Raw genomic sequence first — 18,520 nt, forward strand, 5'->3', positions numbered from 1 at the left:
GAGGGCCTACCCTACATAGGTCAAGCTCTCTTTGGGGAGGCGCTGGATGCGTGGATTGCCACGGCTACCGTGGGTAAGTCTACTTTTCTCCCCTCAGCTGCACCGGCTACGAAGAAGCCTTTCACACCAGCCGCGTCACAGTCCTTTCGACCCACGAGGCAAATAAAAAACAAGCCTTCGAACACCACCTTCAGGGGTGGTCGTGCAAAAGGAAAGAAACCTGCTCCTGCAGGTTTCCAGACCCAGAAGCCCGCTTCTGATGCCACTAAGCCATCCGCATGACGGTGGACGGCTGGGCCTGGAGGATGGTCAGGTGGGGGTGAGACTCCGACAGTTCAGCCACGTCTGGGTGTGGTCTGGTCTGGACCCTGGGTCCTGGATATAGTGTCCAGGGGGTACAGACTGGAGTTTCAAGATCCCCCGCCTCACCAAGTCAGGCTTACCAGCTCTGCTGGCGGACAAAGCGATTCTTCTGGAGGCCATCAGAAAATTGGTGGTGTCGGAAGTCGTCATTCCGGTTCCGCCTAAGCAGTGTAACAAGGGTTATTATTCAAACCTTTTCGTGGTACCGAAACCGGATGGTTCGGTACAGCCTATTCTGAACTTAAAGTCTTTGAACCCTTATCTCAGGGAGTTCAAATTCAAGATGGAATCTCTGAGAGCTGTCATCTCAGGGCTAACGGAGGGGGAGTTCCTGGTGTCTCTGGACATCAAGGATGCTTACCTCCACATCCCCATTTGGTCACCGCATCAGGCATACCTCAGGTTTGCGCTGTTGGACGACCACTATCAGGTACAGGCGCTGCCGTTTGGCCTCTCCACAGCACCAAGGATTTTCACCAAGGTGATAGCGGAGATGATAGTTCTTCTTCGCAAGCAGGTGGTGAACATAATTCCTTATCTGGACGATCTCCGATCAAGGCGTCGTCCAGGGAGAGGTTATTGCGATCCATTGCGCTCACGACACAGCTGCTCAGGAAGCACGGTTGGATCCTGAACCTTCCAAAATCTCATCTGGAGCCGACGCGAAAGCTGTCTTTCCTGGGAATGATCCTCGACACGGAGGTGCAGAGGGTGTTTCTCCCGGTGGAGAAGGCATTGGTAATTCAAACAATGGTCCGGGAGGTCTTAAAGCCTACCTGGGTGTCGGTTCATCAATGCATCCGCCTTCTAGGGAAGATGGTTGCCGCCTACGAGGCTCTGCAGGTTTCACGCTCGACCATTTCAACTGGACCTCTTGGACCAGTGGTCAGGCTCTCACCTACACATGCACAAGAGGATACACCTGTCTCTGAAAGCCAGGATTTCACTCCTCTGGTGGCTACAACTTCCACACCTTCTGGAAGGCCGAAGGTTCGGAATTCAGAACTGAATCCTCTTAACCACAGATGCACTGGGGGAAACCTTTCAAGGAAAGTGGTCGTTTCAAGAGTCCCTTCTTCCGATAAACATCCTCGCCCTCCTGCAAGCAGCACATCTGCTACAGGATCGGGCTGTTCAGGTGCAGTCTGACAACGTGACCACAGTGGCCTACATAAACCGACAAGGGCTGCAATGTCAGAGGTGTAAAAATCCTTCTCTGGGCAGAAAGGCACGCTGTAGCAATGTCAGCAATCTTCATTCCGGGAGTAGATGGGAAGCAGACTTCCTCAGCAGACACGATCTCCATCCAGGGGAGTGGGGCCTCCATCCAGAGGTGTTCGAGGAAGTAACCGCTTGGTTGGGGGTTCCTCACATAGACATGATGGTCTCCCGCCTCAACAAGAAGCTGGGGAGGTACTGTTCCAGGTCAAGAGACCCTCAGGTAGTGGTGGTGGACGTACTGGTAGCACCGTGGGTGTACCCATCAGTGTATGTGTTCCCTCCACTTCCTCTGATCCCAAGGGTTCTACAGCTGGTAAGAAGAACAAGGGTTCTTGCAATCCTCATTGCTCCGGACTGGCTGCGAAGGGCTTGGTATGCGGATCTGCTGGATCTTCTGGAAGATCCAAGGCCCTTACCTCTTCGGGAGGATCTGCTGCTGCAGGGGCCGTTCGCCTATCAAGACTTACCACGGCTACGTTTGACGGCTTGGCAGTTGAACGCCAGATCTTAGCTCGGAAAGGTATCCCGAGCGAGGTTATTCCTACCCTGATTCAGGCTAGGAAGGGGGTAACGTATTTGGAAAAAATGTTTCCTAGTGTGAATCCAGAAAATTTCCTGCGGTGGATTTTCAACTCGGACGTTTTACTCCAGGAGTGGATATGGGCCTGAGATTGGGCTCCATCAAGGTCCAAATCTCTGCCTTGTCCATCTTCTTTCAAAAGCAATTGGCTGTTCTTCCTGAGGTTCAGACCTTTTTGAAAGGGGTTCTGCACATCCAACCTCCTTTTGTGGCACCAACAGCGCCCTGGGATCTTGATGTGGTGTTGCAGTTCCTACAATCAGCTTGGTTTGAGCCTCTACTGGAGGCTGACATCAAGTTTCTCACATGGAAGGCGGTCACTTTGTGGGCCTTGGCTTCTGCTCGACGCGTGTCGGAATTGTGGGCTTTATCTTGTAGAAGCTCCTTATCTGATCTTTTTGAAGACAGGGCGGAACTTAGGACTTGTCCGCAGTTCCTGCCTAAGGTTGTATCGGCTTTTCATATCAACCAGCCTATTGTGGTGCCAGTGGCTACTGACTCCTCAATTGCTTCAAAGGCCTTGGATGTTGTGCAGAGGACAGCTCGTCCTAGAAAAACTGACTTTGTCCTCTATGATCTCAAGAAAATTGGGTGTCCTGCTTCGAAGCAGTCGATTTCACGCTGGATCAGGTTCACTATTCAGCATGCCTATTCTACGGTAGGATTGTCGTGTCCGAAATCGGTTAAGGCCCACTCTACTCGGAAAGTGGGTTCTTCCTGGGCGGCTGCCTGGGGTATCTCGGCACTACAGCTTTGCTGAGCTGCTACTTGGTCTGGTTCGAACACGTTTGCCAGGTTTTAGAAGTTCGACACTTTGGCCTCTGATGTTTGGTCAAGCGGTCTTGCAGGAGCCTCCGCGCTCTCCCTCCTGTTATGGGAGCTTTGGTACATCCCCATGGTACTAATATGGACCCCAGCATCCTCTAGGACGTAAGAGAAAATAGGATTTTAAGTACCTGAAACGGTAAATCCTTTTCTAGTAGTCCCTAGAGGATGCTGGGCGCCCGCCCAGTGCTTCGTTTTCCTACTTTAGTTTTATAGTTCAGTTCTACCTGGTTCCTAGGTAAGTTCTGCATTGTATACTGTTTCAGCTGTTGCTGAGTTTTTCCGGCTTGTTAGCCGGGGTTGTCTGTTGTGTGAACTGGTATGTATCTCGCCACTGTTTGTGTATTTCCTTCTCTCGAAGTATGTCGTCTCCTCGGGCACAGTTTTCTAGACTGAGTCTGGTAGGAAGTGCATAGAGGGAGGAGCCAGCCCACACTATTAAACTCTTAAAGTGCCAATGGCTCCTGGTGGACCCATCTATACCCCATGGTACTAATATGGACCCCAGCATCCTCTACGGACTACGAGAAAAGGATTTACCGTTTCAGGTAATTAAAATCCTATTTTCCAGCCTTCATGGACATAGTTTATGAAATATCAAGGAGGCTGCTAAACCACTGAGATACATGCTTCATGTCATCCTTAGGTCTATGGGCTGATTCTGAGTTAGATGCGGCAGTGTCAGATCAGGCACGCCATTGAAACTTGCACCATCTCTATGGCAGCTGCAGATTATCCATCTGAATATGACCTGCGTGAGCCCTATGGCAGCTGCAATTTCTCCATCTAAATACGGTCACCAGTGTGAGCCCTATGGCAGCTGCAATATCAGTGTGAGCCCTATGGCAGCTGCAATATCTCCGTCTGAGTGTGGTCTCCTGTGTGAGCCTTATGGCAGCTGCAGGTTCTCCATCTGAGTACGGCCACCTGTTTGAGCCCTACGGCTGCATGCTCTCCATCTGAGTACTGCCACCTGTGTATGCTCTATGGCTGCTGCAGGTTCTCCATCTGAATATGGCCACCTGTTTGAGCCCTACGGCTGCATTCTCTCCATCTGAGTACAGCCACCTGTGTATGCTCTATGGCTGCTGCAGGTTCTCCATCTGAGTAGGGCCACCTGTGTGAGCCATATGACAACTGCAGGTTCTCTATTCGATTACGGCCACCTGTGTGAGCCTTATGGCAGCTGCAGAGTTTCCACCTTAATACGGCCGCCTGTGTGAGCCTTATGGCAGCTGCAGGTTCTCCATCTGAGTACGGCCACCTGTGTGAGCCCTGTGGCTGCAGGCTCTCCATCTGAGTACGGCCACCTGTTTTAGCTCTATGGCTGCTGCAGGTTCTCCATCTGAGTATGACCTCCTGTGTGAGCAGTTCGGAGCCTTTGTAAGCATCTGCTGTTAGCAACATGAAATGCAACTTCTCCATGTGTGTTTATAGCCACCTCTGTTACCTCCCAATCACTGTCTCGGAATGCTCCTTACATTACTGCTACCTTGCATCTAAATTTTATATGATTGTTTATCCACAAAGACACACAATTTACCTAATGAATTGCATAGCGTTAATGATAAGTATAATGCCAGCACATTGACCTAATATTTATATTATTCATAAAGCACCACAAATATATGTAGCACCATACAGTGAGGAGTATATTACAAAGATGTAGAGAAACAGGCAACACAGTACATTCAAGAAGCATAATACTGTAAATAAGACATACTGTAATAGGTAAGGTACTTAAACAATCAGCAAAGAGCATGCAATAGTCATGATAGTAGGATGCATATGGGATGAGTTGGGACCAGACCACAGTGTTGGCATTTATGACCTATAGCACTTGTTTGACCCAGAAATGGCGGTATGGGACTTGAAAAAGAAAAAACAGGGTTCTGCACTGTTGAGGCAAAAACCATGCTGCCGCGCCACTTCTGTCCGTTGTCTATGAGACATGATTCCATGCCTGCAGTATTGCATGGCCCCTGCCGATTGGAGGACCGAATGTCTGCTACCTGGCCTTTCTCATTCTCTTTTCATTGGTAGAACTCTGCAGTTGCTAAGAGTCAGAGAGCAGATAGGAAAACAAGGGTGGAAGAGGAGGTAAGGAGAGGATCACGGGTATAGGTGAGCAACAGCAGTGGTGGCAGTTAATTTAGATATGCTTATGGATATCTTCATCATGTGCATGCACATAGGAGACACATATGGACCCCCTTATCACTATCAAATCACAGAAATGACACTCAGTCACAACCTAATGTCTTCACGAGGGCAACCTGACACCATATGTATAGAACAATATTCCCATGTGCACACTTACACCCAGGCTACATTGGCACTAATTAGGGTTCTCTCACGCTAATCACTGTCATTATTCTTCTATATAAATGCATAAGTGACCACTCTGGCATAGCATGCATTGGCCTCATAATTCATGAGCTCGAATGTAATGAAAAGTTTGAAGGGACCCTGACAAAGTGAAAGAACACCCCAAATATTTCAAAGAATGGGTCCCAGGTGCCCACAAAATTATGAATTCACTCTGTCAATCACTGAGACAAGATAGAATTAAAGATAATCCTGCTTGTGAATGCTTATAATATAATAGAGATTGTAAATTCCTCAAGGGCTGTGTCTTGGTAGAAGTCATGCCTGTATGCTTTCCATAGAGCTGGGTAATTTTATCAGCAGTAATTGTTTTCTCTACAATCACTATTTAGCTATTTGAGATGTAGTACAATTTGGTTCTTGCTACAATTTTAAATGTCTATTGTAGCATTCCCTTTATTCTGAAAATGTTCTAGCTGCCTCGTTTGATATCTTAGTGCTAGCTGTTGCCAGAGAAGAGAGATAAGCACAGGCAGTTTTTTGTACTACAATTTATAAAATTTTGCTCATACGGATAAAATGAGTTTAAGGACAATTTTCTTTTAAACTTAAAACCTCCTATCTCAATTTCACATTAGCAATCACATTTTCCCTTCTCTTGTCACCTTTTGACAGAATGAAATGGATAGCATTAATAGTGACTTAACAGTAGCCTTCTGGATTACAGTAGTCTTTTCAAGTATGAGAAACTATTACAAACGCTACATACAAATGAACATTGCCTCTTATTTTAAAAGTGAATTACCTTTATTGGCATTTGGAAGATGGTGTACATAATAGATTTTTCCCTCTTTTTTCAGTATAATGATTTATAGATTCAAGCATTGCTGGAACGGGCTTATGTTAGACAAACCGCGCTACACTCACAATATTAGATTGTCCAAAATACGTATAATGCATTTGTTTTTCCTCCAAAGCCTTCCCGGGCCACCTCATGACATTTGCTGCAGACTGTCCCATGCAATACATGAATGTTAAAACTCTGGGTTGAGATCCATATTAATGCAAAACAAATGTCCCCTCATTTTTATTTTTTACTTTTTTTAACTCCCAAGTTTATTGAAGAATTTATTTAAGGCTGAAAATAAGATTAACATAAAAAAAAAAAATACTCCAAGCGAAAAAGGAACTTTGGTTACAAATATAAAGTTACACAAAATGAAGTTACAATAGAATTGCAGTAACTTCTTAGAGATTACAAGCTGTTTCCTTGTGTAGCAGGGTAATAAACAGTGTGTTCTATAGAGTCCAGAACCAAAGGTTAGAATGAGAGATGCAATAATAGATCTAATATTTGATAATAGACAGCTAAGTTAAAGGTCAAAAAGATGCATTTTAAATCTTCCTGGGGCAGCCATAAATGTTTTAGGAACATATGCAAGTGTATCACACAGGGCGTGCCGTTTACCATGCCGGGTGCCCATTCCCTGATGAGTGGCAATGGGGCATGTTCAATAGCACACATTTGCACCACTGGGGGCAAGTATATTAATCTGATCTATTTAAGTAAATGGCCTCTGCTGCATTAATAGATACAAACACTGCCTCGTCCTCTGCATCCAGCAACATCTGTACATGAATGTGTAGGTAGCTGATATTAGAGTCTGTGGATTTGCCAGGTTTTATTCCTGTCTGCTCTTTGTGGGTGATGAGTGTTATGTATTTAATATCTTAGTTAACACCTTTGTCAATACTTTTTTTATAGTTAATACCTTTGCTTAAAAGAGAAATCAGTCAGTAGCAGTGATCCAAAAGAAAGTGTGTCCCGGGGACCACTCACTTTTAAAAATCCTACCTGTCCTTTTCTGGGTCCCATTGGAATAAAGGTTCTTTATTAATCTTATTAATGATTTAAATATAAAAACACAGACTTGATTTGGATACTACAAAAGTATTGCTAGGGGGAGGAGTGGGTGACAATGCTGCTGGGCTGTGTAGCATGCAGGACTCTCTGCACCAGTGCTGTAACTAGACATTTTGGTGCCATTTGGTAGAAAGTGAATTGGTGATTCCCCTCCTATATTTTACAGCAGGGACAGTGGGAGGGGCATGGCCACGTAATAGTACCAATTAACGTTATACCACACAGTAGTGCTGCTTATACACATTGCACCGGGTAGAACCTCCTAATATTCCTTGTTTTGCAGAGGCACATAGAGGACTACTGCATAGAAAGACTTTGATTTGGCTGTAGCTCCTAGATGATAATTGGGTCTCACACTATACTTATAATGGGATGCATTTTTCTCTTTCTAGGAGTATGTCAACATAGAAGTAGGTTCTAAGCACACTCCACCCAATTTAAAAAATTGAAGCACAAAAAAGGTCATACCCACTATGGGCCACATTTAATTAGCTGCGTCGGGTTATTCTATTAGCATGGTTAAACTTCAGTGGTGGACTTTTTGTTGCAACTTTAGGAGCTGGGAAGAAACGTCATCAAGAAAAGGCCCAATGCTTGGGGAAAACCCATTGATTCCGCAATTTACACGGAATCCATGGGTTACCGTGCTAACCCCTGATTTTTTGCAGTCAGAATATCTGAAACCCACACTAAGACGCACATTAAACAACAAAAAATATATATAGTCAGCGTGATTTCACACATAAAGACCTGCTATATGCAGTACCAAGCTAGATGTGATCTGGTCACCCATTCTAGAGCAGAACAAAGACTGACACAAACAATCCACCTGGGGCAGAGAGGAAATGGGTGCCAACCAACCCGGGCAGGTAGGGAATGGGTGCCAAGTACCTACCCAGGGCAGGCAGGGAATAGGTGCCATCTGAGCCGCCAAGGTAGGTAGGAAACGGATGAACACTGACCACCTATGCTCTCTCTGACTGCAATGTGTCCCATAGTGGGTTTAACCTTTTTTGTGCTTTTTTTAAAAAAATTGGGCGGAGTGCACTTAGAGCCTACTTTATGGGAGGGCAATCAGGTAACAGAACAGTACAATACATCTGATTACCAGCAATGAGCAGCCAGCTATGGACAGCTGCCCTAGCACAGCTTGCCCAAACTGCACTAAAAGGCAAAATGGCAGCAAGAGAGGTGTGGCAGTGGCCACATACCACTGGTACCGGCACTGAGCTGTGGGGCAAGGAGAAGGAGGAGGCGTCTGGGAGCTGGGGACACTTCTGCACATACAGGCACTCACCGGGGAACTTGGTGTGCTGGTGTCTCCGTCTTTCCTGCCCAGTCACGGTAATGTAGCAGATAGTGGATGCTGAAAATCACGGCAGATGGGCTGACGGGCTGCCTGGTCTCATGCTGCTCAGTGCTCCTAGCTTCCGTGCAGCGCCAGTGGTTATTGTTTGTGAAGACTTGTTGGGGGTAGGGGGGTCTACCGGCAGTGATTGGTTCAGACGGGACGCTGCCGGCAGTGATTGGTTCAGATGCTGATGGTTGATGCTTAGTTGGAGAGATTTCAGAGCGCGTCCTGCAGGACCCGCTCATATTTCAAAATTGAGTCCCTCACTGCCTATAGCGCGTAAAATATGCGCTATAGCGCATTTTCGCAAACACTGCGTATGATTAAGGCATCAGTAAATCATTACCTGGTTTGGGGTTTACTTTGAGCCATTACATGAGTCTTCTTGACATGGAGTGGAGAAGGACAGCAGAGGAGGACAAGATACAGTAACTCCAGGTACATATTGGATAAAATTGTCAAGAAGTTTAGGGATAAAGAATGGTTTGAATTATTTGTTTACTTCCAGTGGCACACCATAGAAACCCGGCACTTTGTTATTGGGAAATTCTACAATTGCTACATCTGTCTTCTTTCTCTTACGTCCTAGAGGATGCTGGGGTCCATTTAGTACCATGGGGTATAGAGTGGTCCTTTGGGAGCCACTGGCACTTTAAGAGTTTAATAGTGTGGGCTGGTTCCTCCCTCTATGCCCCTCCTACCAGACTCAGTTTAGAAAATGTGCCTGGAGGAGCCGGTCACAGCTAGGGGAGCTCTTAGGAATTTTTCTATTTTTATTATTTTTGTGAGTTAGTTAGGTACGGCAGGCTGCTGACAACAGCCTCCCTGCTTCGTGGGACTTAGTGGGGGAGTAGGAACCAACTCTAGAAGTTAATGGTTCTCTGTCTCCGCTGATAGGACACTGAGCTCCTGAGGGTGTTGATCGCAAGCCCATGAGGCTGCCGCTCACTTCCACATCACGGCCGCCACCCTCTAACAGAGCCAGAAGAAAGAAGACTGGTGAGTACAGCCCCGGCGGGTCGCCGGCGGGAATAGCGGCACAGGGGTGGGAGCGCAGCTCTGACAGGCTGCACTCCAGAAGGCTCAGCGGCACACTGTGTACGGTGCTGTGAGGGGCGTCCTGGGCCAGCGCAATCACCCTACACTGGTCACATAATGCTAACAGGGGCTAATCCCACTGTTAGCAGCAAATTACCTCAGGCCAGTATAAACAACTGAGTGCGGGAAGATGCGCCATTACAGGGGGCGGGACACCTCCTCAGAGCGGATCCAGCACTCACCAGCGCCATTTTCTCCCTGCAGATCATCAGAAGGAGACGTTGACAGGAAGCGCAGCCCTCCACATAACTCTAGCATACCTCTGTGATACAGGGTGTTATAGACAGGGGGGGAGAGTGATTTTAGAACTGATTACCCTATTAAGGTTACACAGTCAGCGCCGGGCTTTAACTATATTAACTGCCTACTGGGGCGCTGTCTGGCTGGCTCCTTATACTCTGTGACTCTCTGAAGGTACTCTGGGGGAAACTGTCTGACATTTTCCTGTGTGTGTGTGTACAGTATGTGTATTTATCCACATTACCATGTCTAAGGGCTTTGTATCCTGTGCTGCAGAGTGTGTATCTTCTCCTGAAGAGTCTATTCCGTGTACTCAGGACTGCAATGTGCTTTCCCAACCTGTCGAATCTGAACCCCCGTGGGTGGATTCTTTAAGGGGAATGATTTCACAAATTTCATCAAGGATGTCACATGAGAAAGTGACGCAGTTTTTGAGAGAGTCTGTAGAGTGGTTTCACTTTGCTAAGTAGGTGGGCTTTGACTACTCCACCAGGCAGTTATAGGCAGTCTTTCTCTTCTGTTTGTTCAGTCACTCACAGGCACTCTTCCTCACGGTATAGTGTGAAATCATGTGCCACTACCACTATATCTCATACTGCACCAGATGCTACTATAAAGATAGTATTTGTAAAAGTTCAGCCATGTTGGTTGCATATGTATAAAAATAGTTATATTTTAAGATATATATATATATATATATATATATATATATATATAAAATCATTTTTTTTTACGTTCCACAGATGTAATGCTGCCCTTGCTATAGTTAGATATATAGCAACAGATGTGGTGCATTCTTATACGACGGCGTTGAGTGGCACCGCTACCAGGGGCACAATGCACACATGCAACTTGGTGCAGGTTGATGGTACCGGGGATCCATCTTCCTACCCCAAGTTGCATGTGTGCAATGTGCCCCTGGCTGCGGTGCCACTCAATGGCGTAGTATCAGAATGCACCACATTTGTCGCTATATATAGTTTTTTTTTTTTTTATTCATAAATGTAGTGATGCACATGTGCTGCATTATGAAAATGTATACTGTTTGCCAAAGTTCTGCCATGTTGGCCACATATTTAATAAAATTACCGTATGTCTTGAAATAAAAAGCACATGTTTTCTACCAAATTCAGTTTGCAAAATAAAACATTTTGTTACACGACAAGCAATGTGTGGTGTAATTTTCTTACCTTGCAGTACTTATACTGAAGCACTTTGATAATAGCCTTGCAGGTTTCAGGTATGATGTGTCCCAAAGCCTGCGCAGAGATACGGGTCCCAAACTTCAGCTCCTCAAACGACTGTCCAGTAGCAAAGTACCGCAGGGTAGCCACAAGCCTCCTCAGCAGCGGTAGGAACCTGCCATTTGGTATCCCGCTTCTGTATGAGGAAGAAGAAGAAGGGGGGGGGGGGGGGTCACCAGATGCGCTCGTATTCGATCATCCGATGCCACACGATTTTCTGGTCGTAAGGGGCATGCGATAAATCGCAGGATTGTATGCGCATCGAATGGACAAAAAAAAGCACCTTCGATACAATTTATTTCAAGGTGAGCTTCAAGGAAAATTGGTCCCGATCGCACAAGTGTATAGGCACCATAAGTTTTACACACGTACAAAGTCACAGATAAAGCACATCAGCGTTTGGTGTGGAAAAAAAGCAGCCGCTATCCTTTTTACACAAATTCAGAATCCGTTGCACACAGATGTACAAATGTTGCACACCCCAATGATCAGTGTACGCTACCAATGCAGTTCTTTCACTCTCAGTTATTAGAGTTATGCAAATAAGATGCATATTTTGAGCAAAAAGACGATCGGGCGAGTCACTCAGCACTTGGTGCAAAATGAGGGACTTTATGGCACAACTGAAGCCACGGTAAAAAAAAAGATGTCTATGTAAAAGTGGATGTGTGTATCTATAATCTGCTTGCATAAGCAACCCTTGGGCTGTGGAATATAAAAGTATCCATATATTAAAGATATAGATGTGTCCACATACATCTAGCCTCCTGGTACGTTAAACAGCCCTTCTATTCATGCCGTGCCGTGGTGCAACTTTATAGCATTTAGCGTCTTTTCGTGCAACTTCTTCCATTGAAATGCTTCTTATACGCATCGCTATGAGTATAGGACGCGTGAGCCGCTTATGTTAATTAAAATATACAGCATTCCTATATTCTGTGTGTGACCGCGGCTGTATCTGCATATGAAAGGGTATGCTACAGAGTTTTCCTAGTAAACACTGTAACACACCATTTCGTATGCAGATACAGTCGCAGACACACACAGAATATAGGAATGCTGCATATCTTTTTAGACAGCAGAGCCTGCTTGTGTGTCTTTGTGAAGCGAATAAGACACATTTTAGCAAACAAAAAAAAAAAGCCGTGACGCTAACGGAGTTGCATGGGACCTGTCAGCTCACTCATGCAACGCATCTCCCGCTGCGTGGAATATTGAGGCAAGATGTATGAGGACACATCTGTTTTGCCTTAACAATTGCTTTTCAATTAACCTCTACTGGACCATTAAAAAAAGCTCAGCTTTTGTGGCTAAAAGAATTCAAATAACATCACTCACACTGTGAATCTGAAGGAAAGCTGTGAAAATGAAGCCCAAAGAACATTCTGAGAAAATGAAAATCTAAACATGCACAGTATTGGTAAGAGCTACAAAATAATATCCCAGTGCTTGGATTTCCAAGTGAGCACTGTTGTATCAAATGTGAGGAAATGGAAGCTGCATCATACAAACCTGGCACTGCCTAAACAAGGCTGCCCCTCAAAACTCAGCAGAAGGAGTCTTATGAGGAAAGTCACAGAGAGGCCAACTATCACTTTGAACAAGGTACAGAGTTTAGTGGCTGAGACTGCAGTGAAGGTGCACCAGTCAAACATATCAAAGCTATTCATACATCTGACCTCTATGGGACTAGAAAGAAGCCATTACTGAAGGAAAGCCACATGAAATCAGAATGGCCAGAGTGACCCAGCTGAAATCCTGGATAAAGTTATGTGGTCTGGAGAGACACAAATTGAGCTTTTTGTCCCCAAATCAAAGTATGTGTTGTGCACACCTAACACTGTCCCATTGTTTAGCAATCACTATCCCAATAGTGAAGTATAGGGTTCCCAGCATCATATTGTAGGGATGTTCTTTCTCAGCAGGAACTGGGCATCTTGTTAAAAATGAAAGACTGATGATGGTTAGAGATACAGTGCATGCGGAAAGTATTCACAGTGCTTCACTTTTTACACATTTTGTTATGTTACAGCCTTATTCCAAAATGGAATACATTCATTTTTCCCCTCAAAATTCTACACACAATATCCCATAATGACATGAAAAAAGTTTTTTTGAGATGTTTGCAAATGTATTAAAAATGAAAACTTGTGGTTGTGCAACGAGAAGAAGGATGTTCTATACAAGTGAGAATCTGTGGAACTACTGTAATTGAAAATTGTAGCCCACAAACATCATATCTGCCAGTAAGAATCGGCATTACTCACTCCCAAACAGTAAGTAAACCAGGTAGGGACTTACCCCAACAAACTTAAAGCTGTTATTGTGTTACTCAACCACAAATAATACAAACAATTAATTCGTTAAGTGTTTGTTCCAGTAGGTTCTTAAAGTAAATTTTCAATCTGCAATGTTGGCCATACATCAGCGCCCTGATTCCTCAATTCCCCATCGCCGCTCAGATCTGTGATCAAAACCACCGATCGGCGGACAACCATTGGTGAAATTCAGCATGTGAACAGTCCTAAACTTGCCAGTCCTGATACTTTTTTGGCTGTAATCTGCTAATAGTGATTTCCATCATGTTGAAATTCCCCGACCCTATAGTTGGCTGAACGAGGAATTGGGGCAGGAAATCGTTATCATGGATATTGATAGAAGAGTGGCTGATATGCAGCCTACTCCAGGCTGCTTTCAAGCCATACCATCAATTGTATTCTACATTTCCGATTATGTGATATTTGAATTATTCAATACAAATTCCGCAAGTTAATGAGATGTATCTACACACAGTATATACAAATACTATAAATAAAATATCCTCTTGCATTTTGTTTTTCATTAAACCAGTTTCTTGGATATATGGTGGGCTTGTAATTGTCTTCTGCTTACTGTTGTTGTGCTACTACTGTATGTCAGTATTATACTTTTGCAAGCAGTTTATTTCTTGCAATGCTTGTTTAGCAGTTTTGCATGCACTTTGCTCTGCACTGCACACCCTTTGTTGCAGTATATAAATAAAGGATAATAATAATAATATACACTTTGCTTTTTCTCCATCATTTAAATGTTTCCTATATTAATAATAAAAGCAACAATAATCAAGTAAGGTTCTTTTTTGATGAAAGTATTGTTTCTTTAAAATGAATATATCAATCTCTTTCAGAATGTTGAGAGATTATATTACGAATTGCCTCACACCCTATGATCATGCTGGAAAACTGCCTTCATTTTAATGTAAAAAATGTTTGTTCTCAAATATGTAATTTAAAAACAACTTTTGTTTAGCTCAGTGTGAATATTTATCAAATAGAATGAATAAGATAACAGTCATCAAAATACAGTGACCCACGCCATGCTTCATGATTGTGTTTTCTATGATTTGAGAATGTCCCAGTTGATTAGACTATTGTTTTGCTTATTTTATAAATTACAGTATATAGCTGGAATAGCCTTTTAAATGTGGACTTAAAGGGAGAACTGCAAGATGCTACTCCATAAAAAGTATTTGTGCAATGTTTACAAAGCAGAGCTAACTTTGTGGCACATAAACTTGCAAGTGCTTGTATTTCTGTGTTGGCTACAACATTGAGGGACATTTATGAAAACTGGTGCAAAATAAAAAAAAGTTGGTGTTACTCATAGCAACCTGAGAAATTTGTTCTGTTAGTTTTTCTTTTAGTTCAGTTTAGAAAATAAATTGTCTAAATAGGTTGCTATGAGGAACACCACCTTTTTGTCTTGATAGCGCTGGACAATAAGAGTAACTTATCACGTGAAACTCTGTTGCACATAAAAAGAGAGTACGTTCAGGTATAGTTGTCAAAGGAGCTGCAGACATAAGATAAAAGGTACAGAATGTCATCCTAGTGAAAGCTTCCAATCTGAGGGAAGGACAGTGTTGATACAATAGCATAGTTGCCAACCCTCCCTCATTCTGCAGGAGACTCCCTGAAATAGCAGCAATCTCCCTCACTCCCTGAATAGTCCATCAATCTCCCTGATTGCACCTTACCCCATTATATAGCTGTTACATTCTTGGGGGGGGAGAAAAAAAATTTGGAGATACATACATTCAAATGAGCTAGCCATTGCCATTTCCTTGCATTGTTGATAAGGCACAATGATATATATGGCTACATGCATTTTAAGTAAGGTTTCTCATGGCCACTTATATTATATGGAACCTCTTGTAAAACACAATACACGAGCAATTCCTTTTAAAATATCAGTGTCTTTTCTTCAACAAGTGGATCTTGCAAACTTTGGGGCTCATTTACATTCGGATGTAAGTCATTTTCATGACGCGTCTCTCAGATGTAGCAGTACGCGCCCGCGCTGATAGGTGTTACTTTCACAATCTCCCTGAAATGCTTTTTCAAAAGTAGGCAAGTATGTACAATAGAAGCTAGTAGGACATAAAGCATAGGCTGAGAGGCAGGCTTAGAAAGAGCGCTTGAAATATAGAAGGTTGGGGCGAGTCTGGACAGGCATCGTAGGGAGTTCCATAAATTCCATAAGTATAAAATAGCACAGGTGAATTCTTGAGGCTGGACTGAGAGATGGTTATCAGTGAGCAGTAAAGATGTAGGTCAGAGACAGACAGATGAGGGTAGAATACTGGGTCTCCCTAATAATATTGAGTAAGGTTGGTGAATATGATGTTTAGCAGTTGCAAATCCGTTATTAATTGCTCCTTCGCAATTTTTAATCGGTTTATTGGTATTAACTTACTCTAGTGACTTCTGGTCGTGCAGTAGCTCACACATTTTATATAGCCGCTCATTCTAGAACAAGCATACTGTATGTACCTCGTAGATGAGCCTAGCGTTTTGCCTCTTTTACTGTTTCCAAGACTGTTGTTTAATTATTAAGATGAGAATAACAAATCTATCAATACAGAGTCACATACATAGGTGATTGAAACAAATGCCCTTTCTTTAACCCTGGTGTCATAATAGGGTTCTAATATTATGTTAAAAAAGTAACATTTTATCAACTTGAGTTCAGAACTATTTCTCACTCTTTGGCATGGATGAAGTATGCCCTGGAATCGACATTGTAGGATGTTGTCATTGATAACTAGGTGCAAATTCAATAAGCACAATTACAGTCCTGATTTATGCTCGTAGCTCCATAGGCTGCCAACAGAAATCAGCTACTGAGACACATCCCGTAAGGCTGCTGGAAGCTGTTCTGGCAGCAGCTCGCGGGTAATTGAATCATTCCCTAGTGATGTCAAGGAGTGATGAGGAGGATATATTCCACAGCTGTTTATACATTATTCTACATATTGTAATAATAATCCTAATGTCATAGGGTTGTCGTAGGTGGGGGCAGTGAGAAAAAAAACAGAAGGTGTTCATTTGCTGATGACATTTTCTATCCTCCTATAGGTTACTTGGATTTATAGTTTGATTTTTACCTTGGGTCTGCAATTTTATAAGATTAAGCAGTCCATTTAAACCCTTCTTTTCAGTGACAATTGCATTGCTTTCTCTACAATGGGCCTGATTCTGATTTGCAAGCAAAGCAAAAAAGAAAGCAACAGGAAATAACCGTGCTGCACTGCAGGTGGGGCAGATGTAACGTGCAGAGAGATTTAGTTTTGGATGGGGTGTGTTCACACTGAAATCTAAATTGCAGTGTAAAAGCTGTCTAACATTTGTGGCCTACATGCAGAAGCAGCGTGTATTTACCATGCACAAAGAAAAGAGGTAGAAATGTATTTGCTTCACTTGCATGGCAACATGGGGCCTAATTCAGACCTGATCGCAGCAGCAAAATCTTTCTCTAATGGGCAAAACCATGTGCACTGCAGGGGAGGCAGATATAACATGGGCAGAGAGAGTTAGATTTGGGTGGGTTCTTTTGTTTCTGTGCAAAGTAAATTCTGTCTGCTTTAGCGGAGGGCCACACATAGCAGCCAAGCGGGTCCTGTTCAGTGGGACCCGCTTGGCCGGAAGGAGACTGCATGCTGCGGTTGATCCGGACAACGGGATTTCAGTGTGAGCACATACATTGCAATGTATGTGTTCACACAGTTCGGCTGTGCCTATGAAATCTATGAAATCCCGTGTGTCAGTGACCAGATCCTGTTCTGTGGCATCCCGCAGAACAGGATCTGTGTGAACACAAAATCCCCCTTCCGGCCAAGCAGGTCTCGTTCAGCGGGACCCTGCTTGGCCGCTATATGTGGCCCTACCCTTATCTTTACACTGCAATTTATATTTCAGTTTAAACACACCCCACCCAAATCTAACTCTCTCTGCACATGTAATATCTGCCCCACCTGCAGTGCACATGGTTTTGCCCATTAGAGAAAAATTTTGCTGCTGCGATCAGGTCTGAATTAGGCCCATGGTTGTTCCAGACACACAGTTACTTGCTTTGATTTAGTTACAAATCTGAATCAAACCCAAATGTTCACAGAAACTGCAAAGGAATTGTAGATGACAACCATAGTTTCAAATATATGAAGTCCAGGGACACACTGCATTTTCTGATTTGCTGCTGTTTGCCAATAACATAATTTGTGGATTCCTATTTAAGTTACGTTAGAATGAGTACCCAGAATAAAATCCTGAACTTACACCTGCATCTATGGAAGTTATCTCCTAGTTTATCCAACTTGCTGAATCTTTTTCTAAATGATCTCATTCATGTTGTCGCCTAAAACTCATTGAGTCTTATTCCATCTGGGCGCTGAGCATCACTAAGTCTGCAATTGATTATCCACATAACTCCTTGATCTGTGAACTAGCTGGCTGCCTCTTCCGCTACACACCAAGGAACCCTGCTTTTCTGTATTCTCAGGACGTGACTGCTTCATGCAGGGACAACATTACTGTAAATCCACTCCACTCGTTTTCTTAAAAGTTGCTTTAGAATAACCTGCTCTAGTCACAGCTCTAGTTTGTTTGTTTTATTACAGACAATCAACAAGAGATGTGTAGAAGCAGCTGTGATGACAAGCCATGCTTTACACTGCGCCATAAACAAGAAGTCGCTGTTTGATCGAAAACATTATTTCTACGCCGACCTGCCTGTAAGTATTAATGTGAATCATCTGTAAAACAGACAATTGTCATCCTTTTTAGCGGTTTTTATTAATATTGCATAAAGTCTTTAATCGGTGTGTTTAATGTCACTTGGAATAGTCCACGGTGAGAAACTGTAGAATTGTTGAAAATCTGATGGGATTAAGATGGTCACTTTTAAATTACTAAAGGTTAATGACACTAAATTTTGTGAAACATAATGGATAGCCAGTACAGTGGTTCCCAACTTCTGCCTCGCATATCCATAACATTCCAGTCCATGCTTGAGCACAGGTGGTACAGTCA

General features: G+C 43.6%; 1 protein-coding gene across 4 annotated transcripts in view; it reads left to right on the top strand.

Moving 5' to 3' along the window:
* GATB (glutamyl-tRNA amidotransferase subunit B) overlaps positions 1–18,520 on the top strand; it is a 506,181-nt gene that overhangs the window by 174,731 nt on the left and 312,930 nt on the right. For all 4 annotated transcript variants that reach the window (XM_063920556.1, XM_063920555.1, XM_063920557.1 and 1 more), the window contains one exon: positions 18,109–18,222. In XM_063920556.1, the coding sequence (XP_063776626.1) occupies positions 18,109–18,222 (114 nt within the window). The remainder of the gene's footprint in view (positions 1–18,108; positions 18,223–18,520) is intronic.

This window comes from Pseudophryne corroboree, chromosome 1 (genome assembly GCF_028390025.1).
Source record: "Pseudophryne corroboree isolate aPseCor3 chromosome 1, aPseCor3.hap2, whole genome shotgun sequence".
Lineage (NCBI taxonomy): Eukaryota > Metazoa > Chordata > Amphibia > Anura > Myobatrachidae > Pseudophryne > Pseudophryne corroboree.